The sequence below is a fragment of the Saprolegnia parasitica genome (genome assembly GCF_000151545.1).
Source record: "Saprolegnia parasitica CBS 223.65 unplaced genomic scaffold supercont2.2, whole genome shotgun sequence".
NCBI classification, from domain to species: domain Eukaryota; phylum Oomycota; class Saprolegniomycetes; order Saprolegniales; family Saprolegniaceae; genus Saprolegnia; species Saprolegnia parasitica.
The window spans coordinates 1,397,121-1,415,616 of record NW_012156396.1 but is presented as its reverse complement, the minus strand read 5'-3'; the positions used below and the strand labels follow the sequence as shown (position 1 = coordinate 1,415,616).

Here is an 18,496-nt window from a genome sequence, read left to right as displayed (position 1 = left end):
TGGATTTGCGTTCGCAAGCTTGATGCGTGGCCTAGGCGCTGACCTTGAGGTCCTCTCGGAGCACGTCGTTTGTGATGGTGGGCAGGACATCTAATCCAGCTCATAAGCAGGTGCTGCTGCGAGCGCCGACACAAACCGCCCGTGATGTCATTCTTCTCAAAGGTCTAAACAGCGTCATGAGGCTAGGCTCCAAGCGACGGCAGCGTACCGGCGCGTACTCGGCGAAGCCGGACCGCGTGACCCAGTCGGCCACCTGCCGCGCTGTCCAGTTCTCCATTGCAACGAAAGTGGGTTCCGGATAACCATTCCGACGAAATTCGATATTCTGGCACAAACAGTGGTTTTTCGAAACAGGATTTGAACTATCGACTTGATACTTTTCGAGATTGGACATCGTTCGTCGTTCGGTGCGAGGTCTCTCCATATCAAAGCGAATGCACAAGCAGCTGGGAGTAGATCGAGATCATGCGATATTGATATGGGAAGCTGTGCTGGAGCGGTGCGGCAGAGGCTGCTGGGCGACACGTGGGTGCCGGCACCGACGACAAGCCACACGAGCTGCACAAAAACACTCGCTGCGCACAACGCCCCCGACGTCGACCAAGCCACGTGTGCAGTAAATCATGTTGCTGAGGTTGAGACACGTTCGATGCACCGCGGCCGTTGCTTGAACGACGCCCCGAGCCAAGAGACTAGCAGTGGAGACCATTGGCGGCCGCTGTAATCTTGTGGTAGTAGTACGACTGCAGCACCGTGCGAACGAGGTGCAAGGCCTCGCCAGCGAGCAGCGCCGACGCGACAATCGACTTGCGCGTGAGCTGGAGATCGCGAAAACCTTGGTGCGTGGTTGCAAGGCCGGTGCGGGCAAAGCGTGCACGGCGACGAGGCTTTGAAGCCACATCAGTGTATGGCGACAGGTGTGCATGCCAACAACAAGCGACAGAGATGCCGGTGGTCACCCTTGGTGCCCACAAACTGCATGCACGAGAGGCTGCAGCGTACGGCAGAGGATGGAGCTGTCGCAACAAGAGGCGATGGGCTTCCGTGACTGCCGTCAGCAAGTCGTTGCATGCGACCGTCCAGCCCGACCCAAGAGCGTCATTGGAATCGACTTGCCAAATTGGGTCTGGGAAGCCGAGGGCATTCTGTACAAGTACAATAGCTTTGAGGCCGACCTGGATGCGGTTGCAAGTGTAAAGTGCGAGAGGTTGTGCGCGGCCCAGAGAGCGACCTCGCCGAGAATGGGGACTGGCGCGGTTGTGGCCAGGAGCTGCGCCAGCCACGTGGCACCTGCAGCGCTCGAGTTCGCAGTCAGGTACCCATTCGTTTCGTGGACGCTCTAGGTCAATGTTGCGCAAAATGTTGCTTCCAAGTACACGGCCGCGTTGGTTGAATGACGCTTTTAGCAGCGAGCTTGTTGCGCCACGTGTACACCATCTCCCATTGACGTTCCTCGTCCAACCAACAGAAAAACTGAGCTGTTCATTTCGCGCAGACTCTGTATCGCCAGCGCTGGCGCCGATAGCTACTCGCAGAAGTGCTTGCGTGGGTTGCCTGCTCCGGTGCGGAAGACGCCGGTGGTCCAGCCGCTCGCCGTCTGCGAAGCAAACGCCAGCTCCATGTCGAAGCTATGCGTGAGCAAGTGCGACGCATTGCTCGCGTAATAGTTGGGCAAAAGGCAGTCGTTCTTCATGTACGGCGCAACGAGCGAGAGCGAAAGCCAGCTCAGCACCATAGAGACCACGACGGACGCGACGCTGACCTACTCGCGCCTCTGAGGTGGCTAAATCCTACCGAGTGAATCGTCCGATTGCTGAAATGGCGGTCCCGCCAGCCCATCGACAGCGCTCATTCACAGGCGAAGTACGACGTAGTGGCGGTGTCATCCAACAAGGCAGCTCCTCCACACCCCGCATCATGCTCATGTACTGCTTGGCACCGTGTCGCCTACGCCGTCGAGGGTGATCTCTGATGGCGATGACTGCCCATGCTTCATTCAAGTCGACCAACTGCGAGCGTGCTGCGCAGGCGGTTGCGCCAAAGCTGCCGCCAGCGCTGCTAGGCTGCACATCCCTATGCGACCAGCGACGTTGCACTTTCGTTGACTAATCGACTAGCGCGCCGCTGCAGAGGAGGGGCAGCTTTATCCCAAAGCACCCGAAAAAGTACGGTTTTTCTGGGTGATACTGCCTGACGCCTGGTACAAATGCAGTATACGTTCGATTTCGAAGCTGGGTTTTTGGGTAAAACCTCTTTGCTAGTCGACTAGCGACGATATTCAGTTGGGCGACAGGGCAGACGAAAGTTTCGAATCTTTGTGCTGGCCAATCGGAGGCGATCTCAACGGTTGCAGACAAGTACACTTGAGTACAGTATATAGTGCAGGGGTAGGGTGCTAAAGATTTCAGCCAATCCGGACAGAGCTGGTGGGCCGTTGCTTTGCGCTGCTCAGTTCCCAATTCGCGCCGAGCCCCAGACAGCGGTAGACTCGCATTCTACGGCGGTGGCCCCGCCCGGTAGCCCAGGCTTGAATAGATCCCTGCGTCCTCGCCTCCTCGACGAAGCGAACGCGATCAAGCCGGCAGCGCGACGACGAAGCACCGCAAGCACGAGAATGAGAAGCGCCAGCGGGCAGCAGACGTAGCAGCAGCAGCACGGGTCGAGCGCGATGGCCGCAGCAACGGATTACAACGGCGCAGAGCACGAGCACAAGAGCGCAGAATGAGGACGAGCGCAGCATGAGAACGAGCGCAGCAGCAGTACGAGCGCGAGAGCGCCACAGCAGTGTGTGATCGCGTGCCGCAGCAGCAGCAGCAGAACAACCGCAAGCGCGCAGCAGGACGAGCCACGGGTCGCGCAGCTCGAGTCGGACGCGAAGGTGTATGTGGTCTGGATACGGGGTGACACGGTCGGCAACGGCAACATGGGCATGCGAGGCGCGCGATATCAAGCCGCCGAGGTCTGCACGTGGGATACGTATGCATCTTCTTCCAGTGACGCGTCTGGGAGGTAGGCCGATTGGGAACTCCATGTATTCTTGCATGTCGGTGCTTGCACCTATCTTTTTCCCATCCGATGTGACTCTACCTTGACGTGGTGGATGGGCTTTGTACCAAAAGAGTCACTTGCATGTCTTTCTCTACTGTAGGCCTAGCCCGATATCTAATCTCAACATGGACACACTTGGTCACTTCTGTCTCCTGTTTGTCGGCTGCTTCTGGGAGTGACGCAGCCCCGCCGGTGTGTATCGTCACTCATAGCATGGGCTCGGACTAAGCAGTAAGTAGCATGGAGCTCATCGCGTGCTTGAAGAGGGCCATGGGCTTGATGCCGATATCTTGTGAGCAGGAAGAGTTTGGTTTCGAAGTGTGAAAGGTCGAAGTTGAGAGCGTATTTCGTAGTATCTGCGATTGGTGTGCTTCAGTACCCAAAATGCTGGCGCACATTCGGCGGACTTCGCGCATCGCGGTCCATGGGCCGTCGGTCGCCCGCTTCCTGAGCTCGACGCCGCCCGCGGAGGCGCCGCCTGCCAAGCCGCGCCGGGCCATGGCCAGCGACCGCGGTAGGCTCGCAGATAGCTCCTTGCCATGCTGACGGACGCTCGTAGAGCTCGTGTACCAAGCCGACAAGAGCGTGCTCGAGAACTGGAAAGAAGCCATGCACACGATGGAAGACATGATGAAGGAGATCGACGCCAAGCGCCCAAAGGAGTACGTGCCCGACAAGTTCAAGGAGATGAAGGAGTTCAACGATACGAACGGCAAAGTGATCGTACGCCGCCACGCCGACATCGCATCGGCGCTCATGGTTCGGATGCGTAGGTCGCGCCCATGGAGCTCGTGCCTGTGGCCAAGGCGCCGCTCATGCCGTCGCTCGCCGTCAACAACCTCAACGGCTCGGACTACGACATTAAGAACCTCACGGGCGGGAAGCTCACGCTGCTCCTCACGTGCTTCAAGAACTCGGGCTTTGACCACATCGTGCCGTGGCGCGCCCACTTTGAGGCGGCGCTTGGCGACAAGAAGACGGTCCAGGTTCTCCAGCTCAACATTGTAGAGGAGTGGTACTGGAAGGCGTTCAATGGCATGATCCGCAACGGCCTCAAGGCCAAGACGACCGACCTCGAGAAGACGTTGACGCACTTCGGCCGCTGCAACGCCTTTCGGACGACGCTGGATCTGAACAACAGCTTTGTCGGCTACGTCCAGCTCGTTGACGCCAAGGGCCGCGTGCGATGGAGGTACGATGACACGGACTCGAACGGCTTGTACCCATGCTATTATCGCTAGTGCGGCAGGTGACATGACGCCGGAAGAAGGAGCGACGCTCGTGCGCCTGAGCCACAAGCTCCTGACAGACATGCAGCAAAAGCCGCGTCAGTAAGAAGGACCCTCGTCAACCCAGTAGACTGCGCTTGATGTCAACATACTCTTGAGAGCTTATGCATACGCCTGGGCGAGCGCCGCGAGCCAGAACGCGACCGCCATGGCCCCCGGGTCCGGAATGTTCTTGGCGAATTCGGCGCCCACGTAGCTCGAGCGGCCAAACGCATTCTTTGGGAGCACGTGCTTGGTCGCTTCCGCGCCGGCTTCGGCCGCCTGCACCACGTTGGTCCAGAGCGCAGCTCCCGTCGCGTCCTACGCCATCCCATGACGCGGTTGCTTTACGTCGGATGTACCGATTCACTGGCGCGCATGGCCGGCAGGAGCGCGTCCATCATCGTGCGCGAGCCCTCGGCCGCGCCGCCGTACTTTTGAATGGCGGCGATGCCTGCGCCAAAGGCGGCGCGCCACGCGTCGTTCGGCAGCGCGTCGACGGCGTGGCCGTGGTCAAAGGCATAGAGTGCATTGCCGGCCGCCGTGAAAAAGATGGTGTAGAGCACTAGTAGACAACTAAGATCCACAAAAGCAACGGATGTCTTACCGCCGGACGTGCCACCGACCGCATCGGCGACCGTGGCCGCAATGGCGTGGGCCGTGGCCGACGGGATGTGCAGCGGGTACGACGGAAGCGCGTCGCGAATGGCTTGGGCACCAGTTTGAAGCGTCTCGCCGCAGTCGCCATCGCCCACCTGTATTTTCAAGTCCACGTCAACTCGTCCTATCGACATATCAAGGAGGCCAAGGTCGCCTTACCTTGGCGTCCCACTCGGTGAGCTGGGGCTCGGCCTCGATGATGCGCGCTGTCGCCGCTTCAATCCCGACGCGCACACTCGGCGCGACACCGGACGCCATCTCGGTCGCCATCGGCGGCACGACGAGCGGCTCGGGCACCGTGATGACCTTGGGCAGCTCGGTCAAGTCGTCGCGCGCCACAAAGGGCCAGCCGGGCGCCGAGACGCTAAAGTCCAACAGCTTCGAGTGGCCGTCGCTGAGCTTCCAGACGCTGAGCGAGACGCCGGCCATGTCGAGGGCCGTCATGAACGACCCGACAAAGAGGCGGGCGACGTGCACCTTTTGCGCGTTGCACCACTCGACCACGTCGTTGGCGACGACGTGGAGCTCAAGCGTCGTCGTCGACCCAAGGTTGTTGACGAGCACCGCAATCGTGTCGTGCTCTACGATCTCAGGATGATGCAAATAAGAGCTCAGGGTTGCATACCGGCAACGTGCAAGTCGGCAAAGATCGTTTCCAGGAGACGCGCGGTCGTGGCCTTGGACGACGATTGCGGCACGGTGAGAAGCCCTGGCTCGCCGTGGATGCCGAGGCCGAGCTCCATCTCGTTGGCCTTGACGCGCTGGCTAAAACCTGGCGTGAGCTATCATCAAGAACATGCAGAAGAGACGACGACAGACTTGGTGGTGTGGCCCGGCAGCGTGCACGACTTCCAGGCGACGCCATAGACGCGATGGCGAGGCGACCAACGTGCGCCTGGATCTCTTCCAGCGAGTGGCCTTGCGCAGCGAGCGCGCCGGCGGCCTTGTGCACGAGGACCGTCCCTGCGATGCCCCGGCGGCCGGCCTTGGAGCCTTGGATCGCGCAGTCGTCGCCAATGACGACCATCTCGACCTTGAGGCCCTCGGCCTTGGCCTTTTCGATCGCAAGACCAAAGTTGAGGCGGTCGCCCTATGCAACATATGAGGTACACAACGGGGTAGCTCGGTACCGTGTAGTTCTTGACAATGAGCAGGCAGCCGTGGGGGCCGGTCACGAGGCGAATGGCCTCGAGCACCTGCTTGGTCGTCGGCGACGCAAAGACGTCGCCGCAGATGACGCCCGTGAGCATGCCGTCGCCAATGTAGCCCGCGTGGGCAGGCTCGTGGCCCGACCCGCCGCCCGAGAGGAGCGTCACTTGCTTGGCCTGGAGCTGCTTGAAGTTGCGGTGCAGCACGACCTTGTGCTGGGCGACGAGCGTCAGCTGCGGCGAGCTCGCGACGAGGCCCTCGAGCATCTCTTCGACGGCGTGCGCCGGGGCATTGAGCATTTGGAACGACGCCATGGCAATTTGAGAATGGCCTGCATTCCGACAGCAAAGGTGTCAAATAGTGTGCGAAGCACCACCTGTCATGCAGCTGCTGTCTCTGCAGTCACAACTTCAAGGTGCACGCCGGCGCTGCTGCTTGTGCTCGTAGAAGCCCATAGCCACACACTGGCCTGACGGGTCCCATGCTGCAGGTGCAGGCTGGCGTTTGCAGCGAGCCAATGCACCTGGAAGCCCGTCGCAAGGCCCGTGTCATCGAGGTGGCCGTGGCGCGGCAGGTCGGCCGTGATGCGGCAGCTACATAGACAGGCCGATGCTTGCGAAAGAAAACGCAGGGCCAATCCACAGCCGATAAGCGATGGCATCAACTGCATCAACAGGTTCACTCGCTGGATGGAGCGCTCACACTATTTGGAGGGTGGCAGATGCCGAATCCGCCGCGGTGGGACATGCGCGATGCGCCTCCCGAGCTTGTTTGGTCGGCGGTGGCACGCCACGGCCGCGGCCAAGGGCGTCGCGTACGAAGAGGTGGTCGCCAAGGAGCTGCGGAAGCTCGGCTGCGACCTTGCGCCGACGGCCATGTCCATGGACGGCGGCATCGACCACATTGTAGGAGCTTGCGCTCCTGGCCTTTCTCAAGCGCAGCATGCATAGGGTGAGTGGGCCTTCCCGGATGCATCTCGGATCCGCATCGTGACGCAGTGCAAGCACGAAGAGAAGCCGACGGGCGTGACGTACCTGCGCGAGTTTGAAGGCGTCTTGGGCAAGCAGCCGCCCAGTACGATTGGCATCTTTGCCAGCGCGTCCGGCTACAGCCTGTACGCCAAGCGGTAGGCGCTTCCAAATACCATGTGAAGTGAGGTGCGATGACAGGCTAGGTTCTTTACGCAGATGGCACAGCCCGCGATGCGCCTCACGCTCAACGGCAGCGAGGGCCTCGTCGAGTTCGACATGAACACGCCTGCGCGCCGGCTCCTGCCCAAGCTCGTGCCCGGCTCTACCTTTCTCCAGGGCACCCACGTCCTCGTCTTGACGTACGACGGCCACGTGCTTGAAGACGACGGCGATGATAGCAATGCGTAGCTCGTGTTAATAGGAAATGTACCATGGGTTGAGCGGCGACCAGCTGAACTGGACCGACTTGGTCACGACAAACGAGATGCCAGACGCTAGCGTGACGCTAAGCCCGAGCAGCTGGTCGGGCGAGAGACGCTTGCCCCAGTACCGGATGTAGTCGTCGTGGTGGTCGATCTTGTCGATGAGCGCCTTGAAGTACTCAATACGGCGGTTGTCTTCGGCCTCGTTCAAGAAGCGGTCGTCTTGCAGCTGGAGCAAGTGCACGCGCAGCGTGTCAGCGTGGTTGGCTTGGAGCGACACGACCGACGAGAGCGGGAAGAGGTAGAGCAAGATCGAGAGCGACCCTGCGAGCGCGGTGAGGAGGAGGTAGTACGTCGGCATTGGCGCAGTGCCCGTGAGGCAGTAGACCGCGAGGCCACCGGCAGCAACGAGAAACTGTACCATGGCGAGCGGCACAAGCGCTTGGACAAATGTCGCGTAGAGCTTGACGGTCGCGACCACGGCGCAGCGAAGGCGGAACCACGCGACGACGTTCCGGCCTCGCGCCAGATTGATGCGCGGCGTGAGCGCGTCAAACTGCCGCCACAGCGTCCAGATGGCCAGCGTGCACGTTCCGACGCACTGCGGAATGAAGCACATTTGGAAGAGGAATTTCGTCACGAGAAAGCCCGGGATCGGCGCCACGCCGCGCGTGCCAGGCACGAGATCCAAGTAGTGCTGGATCGAAATGTCTGCGTAGACAGTCTCGATGTGCGGCGTGAGCGACTTCACCTGGTCGCACGTCGTATTGTAAAAGGTACCGAGGAAGCTCAAGCCTGCCTGCCCGTTCTTCGCGAGAAACGAAAACGACGTGCTTTCTTGGCTGCGCACGTCGAGCGACGCTGCGTTCTCCAAGCGGAAGAGCGCTGGCTCCTTCTTATCGGTCGCAAACCAAACCACGAGCGTCGGGAGACCAAGGGCGGTGGTCGGCGTCGGCTCGAGCTTAAAGCTCCAGATACCTTGGACGCTCTGGCTCATCGTACCTGGTGTGCAACTCGAGGTCCCGTGCCCCGTGATGTTGTAGAGGACGTTGTCGGGCGAGTTGACCAACGTGTTGAAGCCGGGAAGAAGAATGGACGTCGTCGGCAGCACCCATGTCGTCCACGACAACATCAGGATCAAGTTGAGTCCCATTGTCGAGTTGACGAGCACGACGAGCCGGACCGCCCACTTGACGAGCTTCTGCCGAATCGACTGTACGAGCCGCGTCGACGCAAAGTGCTTGGGCAGAAAGCTCGGCTCCAACGGCACGTCATGGTCGTCGACGAGCTGCAGCGTCCTCAGGTCCATCGATACGCCGAGGAGGTGCATGTTCGGGATCGACAAGATCAGATTGAGCGGGAGGAGGAGGCACGCGCTCGGAAACACGACCGCCTGGAGCGCGAAGAAGATCTCGTAGCGCGCAGAGTACCGGCCGCGCTGCTTGAGCGTCCTCGCAAAGGCGAGACCGACGACGAGGAGGAAGACCGTGTAGAGCTCAAGGAGGCCCCAGAAAAGCACTTGCGCGGTGAACGGCACCGAGAGAACGATGCTGGCGTACGTCGCCCAGAGGTAGGCCCACGACAGGAAGGCGTGGAAGCGGGGCAGGTGCGCCCAGAGCTCGGTGACTTTGGCTGGCAGCGGGCACCGAAGCGCCTCCAGTAGCGCCAGAAGCGGGAAGCAGAGAAGGGAGAGCAGTAGCGGCATCGCACAGCGCTGGCAGAGCGAGACAAAGGAGACGTAGAGGTCGTACTTTTCGGCGCGGGACGTGCCACAGATGGTCCAGAAGCCGTCGTGGCCACTGCACTGCGCCTTCTCGGTGGCCGAGAGCGTCTCGTGGCACTTGGTGCAAAAGTGCAGTGGCTTGGGGTCAAAGATGTGCAAGAGCAGCTGTATGTAGTCGTACACCTTGAGGTCGTGCTCGTAGAAGACGCCGGTGTGCGCGGGAAGAGGCGCCTGGAACCACACACTCGTGCAGTGCTCACTGGCGCAGTACGTACGCATCTCAATCATCCTGTCGTCGTCCGAGTCGGCGTTGAGCGTGATGGCGACCACATCGGGGCTCACGTCCGACGACGACGCGTCCATGGCTCTTGCTCGTCGGTCTTTTTATAAGTGCGGGCGATGACGTCTTTGCGACGATGGCGACAATGGCGGCCACCGACATCAACATGGCGCGACTCGAAACGCTCCATGACACACCATCTTGAACGAACGGCTGGCTGACACAGGCAGAGGAAGAGCACAGGGCAAATGTTGTAGGGGCATCCATATTGACGGATGCATCAACGGATCACCCATGTCAGTAGCTCTTGTCGTCGATCTCCCGACCCGAGCTATGGAGCTACCTAGGGCTCAAGCCAACCGCCATGGACACACGGCTCGGTCAACGCAGCTCTCTCAGAATTCGAGTCTGAAGAGGACAACGTGAGAGGGAATTAGGCGGCTTGACCAACGTATTCGGACTTTTCCGAGATCGATTTGTGGGAAATGAACAGATATCAGCAATTTTGACGAACGCAGGAATATACTGAGGATTGAGCTCGAAGCAGAAGCGTTAGGAATGCTATTTTACCCGCTGTGCTTGTACGGGACGAGAAGGCAGCCGAGGACGCCGTTGCCGAGCCAGTGGTGCGGTGTGAGCTGGAGGCGGAAGCGGTCGCAGTCGTTGCGCTCCACGACGACTTCAATGGGCATGTTCATGTTGCGGAGCACAATGTCGCGCACGGCAGCGAGGTCGCGGTGGTTGGTGGCGTTCGCGCTGCCAAACGCGATGATGCTGTCGTAGGCCTCGAGACCAGCTTCGCTCGCGGGCGAGTCTACTCAGGCTATGGACCTACTTCGCGAGTACGAGCTACGTACCCGGCTGGACCGAGTCGACGATCGCGAACGGCGCCATCTCGAGCACTAGTCAGAGAGCATGGGACGCTGCTTCGTAATGGAGCCCAGACATACCGACAGGATCGTCGACCTTGACAAGCAGAGGCTCTTCTTTCTCTGGGGCTCGGATGGGCGCTGGAGGCCGCACTGGCGTTTGGGCTACTGTGGCCTGTGAGGCTTGCAACGGTCCAATGCAACTCGTACCTGGGGTCGGGACCGTGGGCTTGCTCGCAGAGTAGATGCTAGCCCATGGACCATAAGAAATGATGGGCTATAGCGCCGGACGAACCCGGCCATGACGTCTTCAATGTCCTTCATCACAAACTTGAGGTCGGTCTGGAGACAGGCGAAGCGGTGGCGCTTGTGGCGAACGGTGTAGACGTCGATGTCGCCGCGGGGAAAGCCCTCGGCGTCGATGAGCGGGCCCTTGAGCCCCGCGGGGTTGGGACCCGAGGTCAGCTCCTCCACGATGAGCGCGATCTCGGCCTCGATCGTAGCGCGCTGCTGGTCAAGCTCCTTGAAGCGGTCCATCTTTCGAAAATGGTAATTCGAGTATCGCGCAGTAAAACGTGTTTGACCATCGCGTTTTATTCGCCACTTGTGCCAATAACGCAACCACCCAAACTGTTTAAACATGACCAAGGTCCGGGTGCTTAGTATCCGGATGCATTCCTCGGCAGCCGAAGATGACCTCCTTGGCCCAGCCCTGTCCTTGGCCCCAACACGTCATCTGCCCGGACTGGCAGCTCGCAGTGGTCCGGACAAGCTCACGCCTGTCGTCGACATCGCGCCCGTAGCCTACGACAGGACAAAAGCTGGGCGTCTCCGACCGTAGCGCTTGACGCTGGCCTGCGTCCCGAGCAAGCAACCATGCTCCTCATAGCCTAGTCGCCGATTCGCGCGATAGAGCTTACTATGGCGACGACTTGTTGCCGGCCGACCGACGCGTCCAATAGTATGCTGATCGCTGGTGCCGCCACGCGATCGCGGCCCGTTATCCGGCGTTGTATCCGGCAAACATATCTTGGCGAGTCGCCACTCGGTATCCTTCCTTCCTTGGAACAAGACGCTTGGCTGGTCCGTCAGTCGCGCGCAATTGAATGCATGGAGGTATGAAGAGCGGCGCCATGTACGACTACACTGCATCGCCGCGCGGAAGCAAGCCGCTGAGTCGCCCCACGTCGACAAGCTCGGCCGCGCGGACCACGGCGCTCAAGCGACAGGTCGCGCGCGAAGCAACGCCGTCGCCGTCTGCGCGCCGGGCCCCGATTATAATGGACGACGACGACGACCGCGACTCGATCAGCAGCCACAGCTCGAGCGTGAGCCATCGGTACGGGTCCAACTTCAAGGTCGTGATCCGCGTCCGGCCTCCGCTGCCGCGCGAGCTCCAGAGCGACAAGCCGTTCCAGAACGTCGTGGCCGTGGACCCGTCGGGGCACTACCTCAGCGTCTCCGACTCGTCGCACCCGCCGGACGACCCGTCGCTGCTCAACGCCGGCTCGTCGTACAGCAACCACTCGTTCTCGTTCGACCACGTGTACGACCAGCACAGCACGCAGCGCGCCGTGTACGAGAACACGGCGAAAGCCGTCGTCGAGTCGTCGCTCGAAGGCTACAACGCGACGATCTTCGCGTATGGCCAGACCGGCACGGGTAAAACGTACACGATGGAGGGCTTCAACTCGAGCGGCGGCAGCTCCCTCGAGGACCGGGGCATCATTCCGCGCGCGATCGAGCAGATCTTCTTGCACATCCAGGCGAACGTGAGCGCCCGCATGCGCTTCCTCGTCCGCGCGTCGTACCTCCAGATCTACAACGAGTCGATCTCGGACCTCCTCAAGCCCGAGCGCAACAACCTCACGATCCGCGAAGACAAGAAGCGCGGTGTCTTTGTCGAAGGGCTCTCGGAGTGGGTCGTGCGGTCACCCGAGGAGATTTACGGGCTCATGGAGCGCGGTGGCGCGATGCGCGCGACGGGCAGCACCAAGATGAACGAGATCTCGTCGCGGTCCCACGCCGTCTTTATCATCATCGCCGAGCAGAGCCAGACCATGTACGTCGACACGAGCGGGAAGGAGATTGCGCTGGAAGAGTTCACCGCGCTCGTCAACTCGCAACCGACGCGGTACATTGTGGATGAAAGAAGACACGTTGTCGACATGGCGTAGGGACCGCACCAAGCTCGAGTCGCTCGTGCGCCAGAGCTTCAAGGTCGGGAAGCTCAACCTCGTGGACTTGGCCGGCTCGGAGCGCGTCCGCCTCTCGGGCGCGACCGGCCAGCGCCTCGAAGAGAGCAAGAAGATCAACCAGTCGCTCTCGGCGTTGGGGAATGTCATCGCGGCGCTCACGGACGCGCGCGGGCGGCAGCACATTCCGTACCGCGACTCGAAGCTGACGCGCATCCTCGAAGACTCGCTCGGCGGCAACTGCAAGACGACCATGATGGCAATGATTTCGCCGGCGCTCGAAGCCATCGTCGAGTCGCTCTCCACGCTCAAGTTTGCCAACCGCGCGAAAAACATCAAGAACGAAGCGCGCGTCAACGAAGATTTGGACCAGAAATCGCTTTTGCGCAAGTACGAGCGCGAGCTCAAGCGGCTCCGCGCAGAGTTGGAGGAGAAGAACCGGAACGTCGTCGATAAGCGGCGGCTCCTCGAGCTCGACGAGCAGCGCCGGCGCGCCGAAGAAGACAAGATGGCGGCGATCCGCGCGCTGGAGCAGCGCAGCCTCGAGTTCATGCTCGAGAAAGAAGAGAAGAAGAAGCTCGAACAACGTATCATCATGCTCACGTCGCAGATGCTCACGAGCCACCAAAAGAAGCTGCCTACATCGACAGAAAACACCGAGTTCTCGACCGAGGACCCGCAGTTTCGACTCGCGCTCAAGGAGCAGCAAGACCGGATTCGCAAGGAGTACGAGTGCCGATTGGCCGACTTGGAGAAGGAGCGCGAGACGATCGAAGAGGAGAAGGCGCAGGTCGACCGGTACAAACAGCTCCTCCTCAAGCAGCGAGACATTATGATTGCACTCACGCAGCGGCTTAACGAGCGCGATGAGCAAATCATGGCCCTGCAGGTTCGTTCTGCAAGTCTGCGTGTCCCTCCCACGGACTCGCGTAGGACGAGCTCGATGCGTACGACCGGCACCAGAAAGCCCTCGAAGAAAAGCTCGACGAGAAGACGGCGCAGCTCATTCACTTGCAGCGGGTGACGATGGAGCACAACGCGACGTCGCCCAACAAGAACGCCGAGCTCATCAAGGCGCTTGGCGAGTGGGGCTTCAAGCAGCAGCGGCCGGCGCAAGAAGGGAGCGCGAAGCAGTACGTGCCGTACGAGCGACCGACCGTCTACAACTCGGCCAAGCTCGACAACAACGCGACGCCACCAAAGGATCGTCTCTTGACTGCGGACGAGAAGATCGCTGAGCTCCATCACGTGCTCGAGGCGCAGACAGCCGAGTACAGTCGCGCCCTCAAGGAACTCGAGGACGTTCGGTCCGAGAAGGTCTCGGTCGAGTACGCGATGCGCGAGAAAATCGAGTCGACGGCGGTGCGGGACGCCAAGCAAGTAGACCTCCAAACCCGCTGCGACACGCTCACGAAGGAGCGCAAGGCGGTCCAGACCATCATGGAGCAGAAGATCAAGGCGCTCGTCGATGCGATCGCGCGAGCGAGTGACGCGACGCTCGAGACGGCCGGCGGTGTCGACCGCGTCGGGGAGCCGGCCAAGTGGCTCTGCCGTGAAGTGCACGCACTGCAGCGGCTCGTCAACGCCTCGATCGTCGCGCTGCGCAACGCCAACAGCAACGATCCACCGCCGCCGGCGACCGACGCCAACAAGCCACCAACGTACGCGACCGGCGGGCTCTCGGTCGAAGAGCTCATCCAGAAGCGGCGCCAGCAAATGCAAAAGGACAAGGTTCCCCACAAATAAGAACTTATAATCGATTGTGCATATTTAATACCACGACAGTATGGACACGGATGCGATGTGCAATATGATGATGGACATCGAAGGAGACACAAGAGGATGCAAATGCAGAGGTAGGAACTAGGGCGACGTTGTGTCGTCGATGAGACTTGAGTCGTCGTCTTCGGTCGTGGGCGTTGCCACGTACCCGCCTTTGGCGGTCGTCGTCTTTAGGACGTTGTCGAGGACCCAGAATTGGATGACGTTGATGGCGCATGGACCAAGGATCATGACGAGGACGAGTTCCAAGTGGCGGTGGTGCGCGAAGACGGCAAACGCGGAGGTCGCCAGCGCCGCGAGCTGCTTGTAGGCCGCGTACAGGAGGAGGAGCACGAGGACCTTCATGGTCAGTAGCAGCACGACGTAGGCCAAGAGCTGCTTGAGCCAAATGCTACGCATCCACACTGCTTAGGAGCGCCAACAATATGTGATGTGCCACGGACCGAAAGCTGGGCGGGTCGCCGTACTCGCCCGAGTGCATGATCGACGTCCACTGCAACCGCGTCGCTAGCTTCTTCATCTGGCGCAGAAGAACTACGCATGACCGCATAAGCTCGCAATAGCATGCACGCACGCGTCTACTTAGCACGAGAAGCGTTCCGAGCGTGGCGTCCATGAGGAACGTCATAAAGTAGATCGCGCACTACAGCAGCAAGTACGCTGAGTGGGTTGCCACGGACATCGACCATGTGGACCTCGTCGTCGCTGACGTCGGACCTGCGCGTCAAGAAGATGGAGAGCAGGATATTGAGCATGTGGATCATGAGCGCGCCGATGCCTTGCTTGCTCACGTCATAGGTCCAAACCTACCATCGATGCATGGGCTGCCAGCGGTTGCCACGTAGTGTACGTTGAAGGAGCGCTTGGGCTGCTCGAGCTCGCGCTTGACGTAGAGCACGCCCATGGCACAGAAGCCCAAGAGCACTTGGATGAAGCGGGCGAAGCCGTCCGTGAGCAGGAGACACTGGTCCTCGTCGCCCATGTAGTCGAAGCCGTCCATCGGGACAAGATTTTGTTTCTTCTGTGAAACCCGCAACCTCTCAGTACTTGTACATGGATGCATATTATTTTGTACAGTACATCGCCACGGCCCAATCAGAAGCCGCGGCAATTTCGAGAGGCCAATCGAATTGCGCGAATTTCTAGAACCGTCTGGAAAAGCCAGGACAAATGACCAGCGCGCCAGCGCATCGCAGGTCACATTTCCATTGCACTTCAACATGACACCAGCATCCAAGCAGCTAGAAGCGATCGCCGATCGCATTAGCCCGATCCAAGACCGACTTCACTCGCGCCTACCGCACCAGCACCAGATCGTGGCCGCCGCCATCACCGGCGCCAAGTGGCTCTGCGCAGCGCTCCCCAAGAAGGACCATGCGATGATCTACAAGAAGACGATGCTGCAGCTCCAAGCCTACCGCTTCCGCGTCTTGGAGCAAGGCGAGCTTTTGACGCGCCTCTTGTGCGACCTCGACCTGGTGCTGAGCGATGGCGACCAAGCCATTCGCCTCCAGCGCAAGCAGACAGTCCTTCGCATCCAAGACCTCCTCCGTGACGCCGATGTGCTCAAGGCCAAGTGCGACCATCTCTCGGTCTTTGCGTCGCGTCTCCTTGCGCCTTTTGCCCCCGAGACGCCTCCGCCCTCGCCGAGCAAGGCTGTAGACGACAATCTTGACAACCAATGCGAAGACGACGACGACCAAGTCGATGAGCCCATGGACAACGAGGCCGACGACGAAGGCAGTGACCAAGACGATGACAATCAAGAGGACGACCAGAACGGTGCCGAAGAAGAGGAAGAAGATGAAGAAGCGGAAGACGAAGAGATGGCGAACGAGCCGCTGTCACCCGCAGATGTGGCCAAGCTGCCGATTTGGCGACCGGCGTACGAGATCCGGCGGCACTCGGACGGTCTCGCTCTCGTGGCCAACCTGTCGGGTGTCGATCCTGCCAATCTGAGCTTGTCGATCACCCCCGACGGCGTCTTGCAAGTGACTGGCTACAAGCTGCCGTCGATGACGTCGCCCGCCTACGGCCGCTTCGTCCTTCGCGAGCAGTTTCCCCTCCAGTTGATTGACGTTCGCAACCTCTCGTACCAGCTCCATCCCAACGGCACCCTCGTCGTCGTCCTGCCGCGACGACCCGTCCACCGCCCTCGTTCCATGCACCCGTCGCTTCGATCCCCGTTCCTGCAAGCGCCGTTCGTGTGGTAACGAGGCCTCTACTGCACTGCGTTCTGCTCTTATATAATACACGTATTTATATATTAAGACCATATTTTCCACCATTTTTCTCACGACACGACGCGCTTCCAGCACATGTAGGCGCCAATGCCAAGAGCAGCGTAGCCCAGCACGTCCCACGACACGAGCGATGACACCGCGGGCTCGACGTCTTCCGGCTCGTCGATTTCAGCGTCTAAATGAAGGAGGTTGGGCAGCGACTGCACCTTCTTGATCGACTCCTTGGTCAAATGTCCGTCGTCTTCGGCGAGCTCAAGGACGCTGGAGCAGTACTGCTCGATGACGTCAACGCACCAGCGCGCGGGCGACGCGGAGAGCCCGTTGCCCGTGAAGAAGCCGAGGTGGCCGCCCGTGTGCGTCACGGCAAGCACGATATTCGGGTTCTCTTGGCACTCCTTGTACGGGATCGCTGCGTTCGTGCAAATCGGATCGTCGTCCGACGAGACGCAGAGCATCGGAATCGCAATGTCCTTGATGTCTACGCTCATCCATCAGCTGCATCGCGAAGCACATGCGCACGCACAGGCGTTGCTCGACGCGTCGCGGTACATGTCCATGGGCGTCTCGTAGCCAAAGACGTGGCGCGAGTACAAATCATCATAGTCCGTCAGCGTCTTGGCCTGCTCGAGTTGCAAGAGGTCGACGTCCGGATGGTCCTTGAGCTGTTCGTGGGCGTCGCTCTACCCAACAACAATAAGAATCGAGTCACGGATTGCAATCAAATCGACCAAGTGGAAGACGAGTTGGAGCAAGTTCTTGGTCATCGCTGCGTTGTACACGTGGCGACGGAACCACGAGTGCGTGATGTGGATGTTGGTGGCCACAAAGTCATACGGGTTGCCGACCGAGACGGCCGCGAGGAGCGTGCAATTCGCGCCTTCTTCGCCCACGTACTTGGTCAAAATGTTGGCGCCGAGCGAGAAGCCGACCGCCAGGAACGGCGTCGAGTCGTGCATGTGCTCGTTGCGCAAGTACGCGACGACCTCCCGCACGTCTTGCGTGTACGCGGGGCAGAAGAGCTATTTGTATGGATTGATACCTTGATAGAAACACACAACGAACCTTGGGCGTCGTCACGGGTGTGTTGGAGCAGCCCCGCGCATTCATGACGACGACGCGGTACCCCTTGCGCAGGAACTTCTCCGCCGTCTGCATCATGTACTCCTACACTCACGCTTGAGCGTCCAGACTCGACGGTCGACGCGCACCTCGTGGCTCCCGCCCGACAAGCCGTGCAAGAGCAGCTAGAGTGGAACCAAATATATGAGGCGGCAGACGAAGGGATGGTCCTACGATTGTGGGCACGTCGTGGTCGGCGAGCGCGCTGTCGTCGTCGGAGTGGCCCGAGACGGACGAAGGCAGCGCCCAGTCCAGCGAGACCGTGCCACCGTCGTCGAGCACGAGCTCTTGCCGCTTGTACAAGACGGGCGGCTGCGAGTCGCTCACGATGACCATGAACGTCTGCAGGTGGCTACACACGCATCGCCAATTATACGTTGCATTCCTGCGCCATTGTCGTACACCACGTTGGATGGTACTTTTCGACTACAAGGTGGGGCATGAGATGCGGCAATTGGCCGAGCCATACGCAAGAGCGTGCAGCAAGAGCGTGCAGCGCTGCAGGAGGCGCGTCGTGCGTGGCGTGTCGGCCTTGACGAGCGTCGGGCGCTTGGCGGCGAGCTCGAAATGCAGGTAGTTCAGCAGGTGCATCGCCAGCTCATAGCGGTTCCAGGCCTGCGTGGTCAACATGGCGAAGCGACTTGTGAGCGCCAAGAGGTCGAAACCGCTCGTGTTGAGTAGACAAAGCCGGTATACGTGTTATCTACCATAGTATCCAGACAGACTCAATCCATCGTGATTTCGGAGGACTATCTCAGTAGTATACA

General features: G+C 60.2%; 11 protein-coding genes across 11 annotated transcripts; 4 read left to right on the top strand and 7 right to left on the bottom strand.

Annotated features, from left to right (window-relative positions):
• Positions 1–692: 692 nt before the first annotated feature.
• SPRG_01162 (hypothetical protein) lies at positions 693–1,735 on the bottom strand (the record flags this gene model as incomplete). The annotated part of the gene is made up of 2 exons (XM_012339357.1): positions 693–887; positions 1,574–1,735. 2 exons carry the CDS (start codon positions 1,733–1,735, stop codon positions 693–695), a joined length of 357 nt encoding a protein of 118 aa, XP_012194747.1.
• An 838-nt stretch (positions 1,736–2,573) lies between these two features.
• On the bottom strand, positions 2,574–2,984 carry SPRG_18960 (hypothetical protein; the record flags this gene model as incomplete). The annotated part of the gene is made up of 1 exon (XM_012339437.1): positions 2,574–2,984. One exon carries the CDS (start codon positions 2,982–2,984, stop codon positions 2,574–2,576), a length of 411 nt encoding a protein of 136 aa, XP_012194827.1.
• A 448-nt stretch (positions 2,985–3,432) lies between these two features.
• Positions 3,433–4,383, top strand: SPRG_01161 (hypothetical protein; the record flags this gene model as incomplete). The annotated part of the gene is made up of 4 exons (XM_012339356.1): positions 3,433–3,562; positions 3,608–3,771; positions 3,822–4,240; positions 4,290–4,383. 4 exons carry the CDS (start codon positions 3,433–3,435, stop codon positions 4,381–4,383), a joined length of 807 nt encoding a protein of 268 aa, XP_012194746.1.
• Positions 4,384–4,439: 56 nt separating this feature from the next.
• Positions 4,440–6,439, bottom strand: SPRG_01160 (hypothetical protein; the record flags this gene model as incomplete). The annotated part of the gene is made up of 7 exons (XM_012339355.1): positions 4,440–4,637; positions 4,679–4,881; positions 4,924–5,071; positions 5,136–5,564; positions 5,609–5,741; positions 5,792–6,066; positions 6,107–6,439. The coding sequence occupies 7 exons, from the start codon at positions 6,437–6,439 to the stop codon at positions 4,440–4,442; spliced, it is 1,719 nt and encodes a 572-aa protein (XP_012194745.1).
• A 438-nt stretch (positions 6,440–6,877) lies between these two features.
• SPRG_01159 (hypothetical protein) lies at positions 6,878–7,504 on the top strand (the record flags this gene model as incomplete). Its single annotated transcript, XM_012339354.1, has 3 exons — positions 6,878–7,030; positions 7,076–7,251; positions 7,300–7,504. The coding sequence occupies 3 exons, from the start codon at positions 6,878–6,880 to the stop codon at positions 7,502–7,504; spliced, it is 534 nt and encodes a 177-aa protein (XP_012194744.1).
• A 6-nt stretch (positions 7,505–7,510) lies between these two features.
• Positions 7,511–9,604, bottom strand: SPRG_01158 (hypothetical protein; the record flags this gene model as incomplete). The annotated part of the gene is made up of 2 exons (XM_012339353.1): positions 7,511–8,496; positions 8,521–9,604. The coding sequence occupies 2 exons, from the start codon at positions 9,602–9,604 to the stop codon at positions 7,511–7,513; spliced, it is 2,070 nt and encodes a 689-aa protein (XP_012194743.1).
• A 424-nt stretch (positions 9,605–10,028) lies between these two features.
• On the bottom strand, positions 10,029–10,939 carry SPRG_18959 (hypothetical protein). Its single transcript, XM_012339436.1, has 5 exons — positions 10,686–10,939; positions 10,601–10,638; positions 10,472–10,558; positions 10,379–10,423; positions 10,029–10,335 (listed from the first exon to the last, which is right to left on the bottom strand). Exons 1-5 carry the CDS (start codon positions 10,925–10,927, stop codon positions 10,088–10,090), a joined length of 660 nt encoding a protein of 219 aa, XP_012194826.1. The 5' UTR covers positions 10,928–10,939; the 3' UTR covers positions 10,029–10,087.
• A 503-nt stretch (positions 10,940–11,442) lies between these two features.
• SPRG_01155 (hypothetical protein) lies at positions 11,443–14,383 on the top strand. The gene is made up of 3 exons (XM_012339352.1): positions 11,443–12,524; positions 12,568–13,474; positions 13,519–14,383. The coding sequence occupies exons 1-3, from the start codon at positions 11,497–11,499 to the stop codon at positions 14,329–14,331; spliced, it is 2,748 nt and encodes a 915-aa protein (XP_012194742.1). The 5' UTR covers positions 11,443–11,496; the 3' UTR covers positions 14,332–14,383.
• SPRG_01154 (hypothetical protein) lies at positions 14,321–15,367 on the bottom strand (the record flags this gene model as incomplete). The annotated part of the gene is made up of 5 exons (XM_012339351.1): positions 14,321–14,758; positions 14,811–14,901; positions 14,950–15,010; positions 15,063–15,173; positions 15,218–15,367. 5 exons carry the CDS (start codon positions 15,365–15,367, stop codon positions 14,449–14,451), a joined length of 723 nt encoding a protein of 240 aa, XP_012194741.1. The 3' UTR covers positions 14,321–14,448.
• A 160-nt stretch (positions 15,368–15,527) lies between these two features.
• SPRG_01153 (hypothetical protein) lies at positions 15,528–16,653 on the top strand. The gene has a single exon (XM_012339350.1). The coding sequence runs from the start codon at positions 15,588–15,590 to the stop codon at positions 16,578–16,580; it is 993 nt and encodes a 330-aa protein (XP_012194740.1). The 5' UTR covers positions 15,528–15,587; the 3' UTR covers positions 16,581–16,653.
• A 7-nt stretch (positions 16,654–16,660) lies between these two features.
• Positions 16,661–18,359, bottom strand: SPRG_01152 (hypothetical protein; the record flags this gene model as incomplete). Its single annotated transcript, XM_012339349.1, has 7 exons — positions 16,661–17,088; positions 17,134–17,290; positions 17,339–17,629; positions 17,673–17,774; positions 17,819–17,854; positions 17,904–18,081; positions 18,160–18,359. The coding sequence occupies 7 exons, from the start codon at positions 18,357–18,359 to the stop codon at positions 16,661–16,663; spliced, it is 1,392 nt and encodes a 463-aa protein (XP_012194739.1).
• Positions 18,360–18,496: the final 137 nt, after the last annotated feature.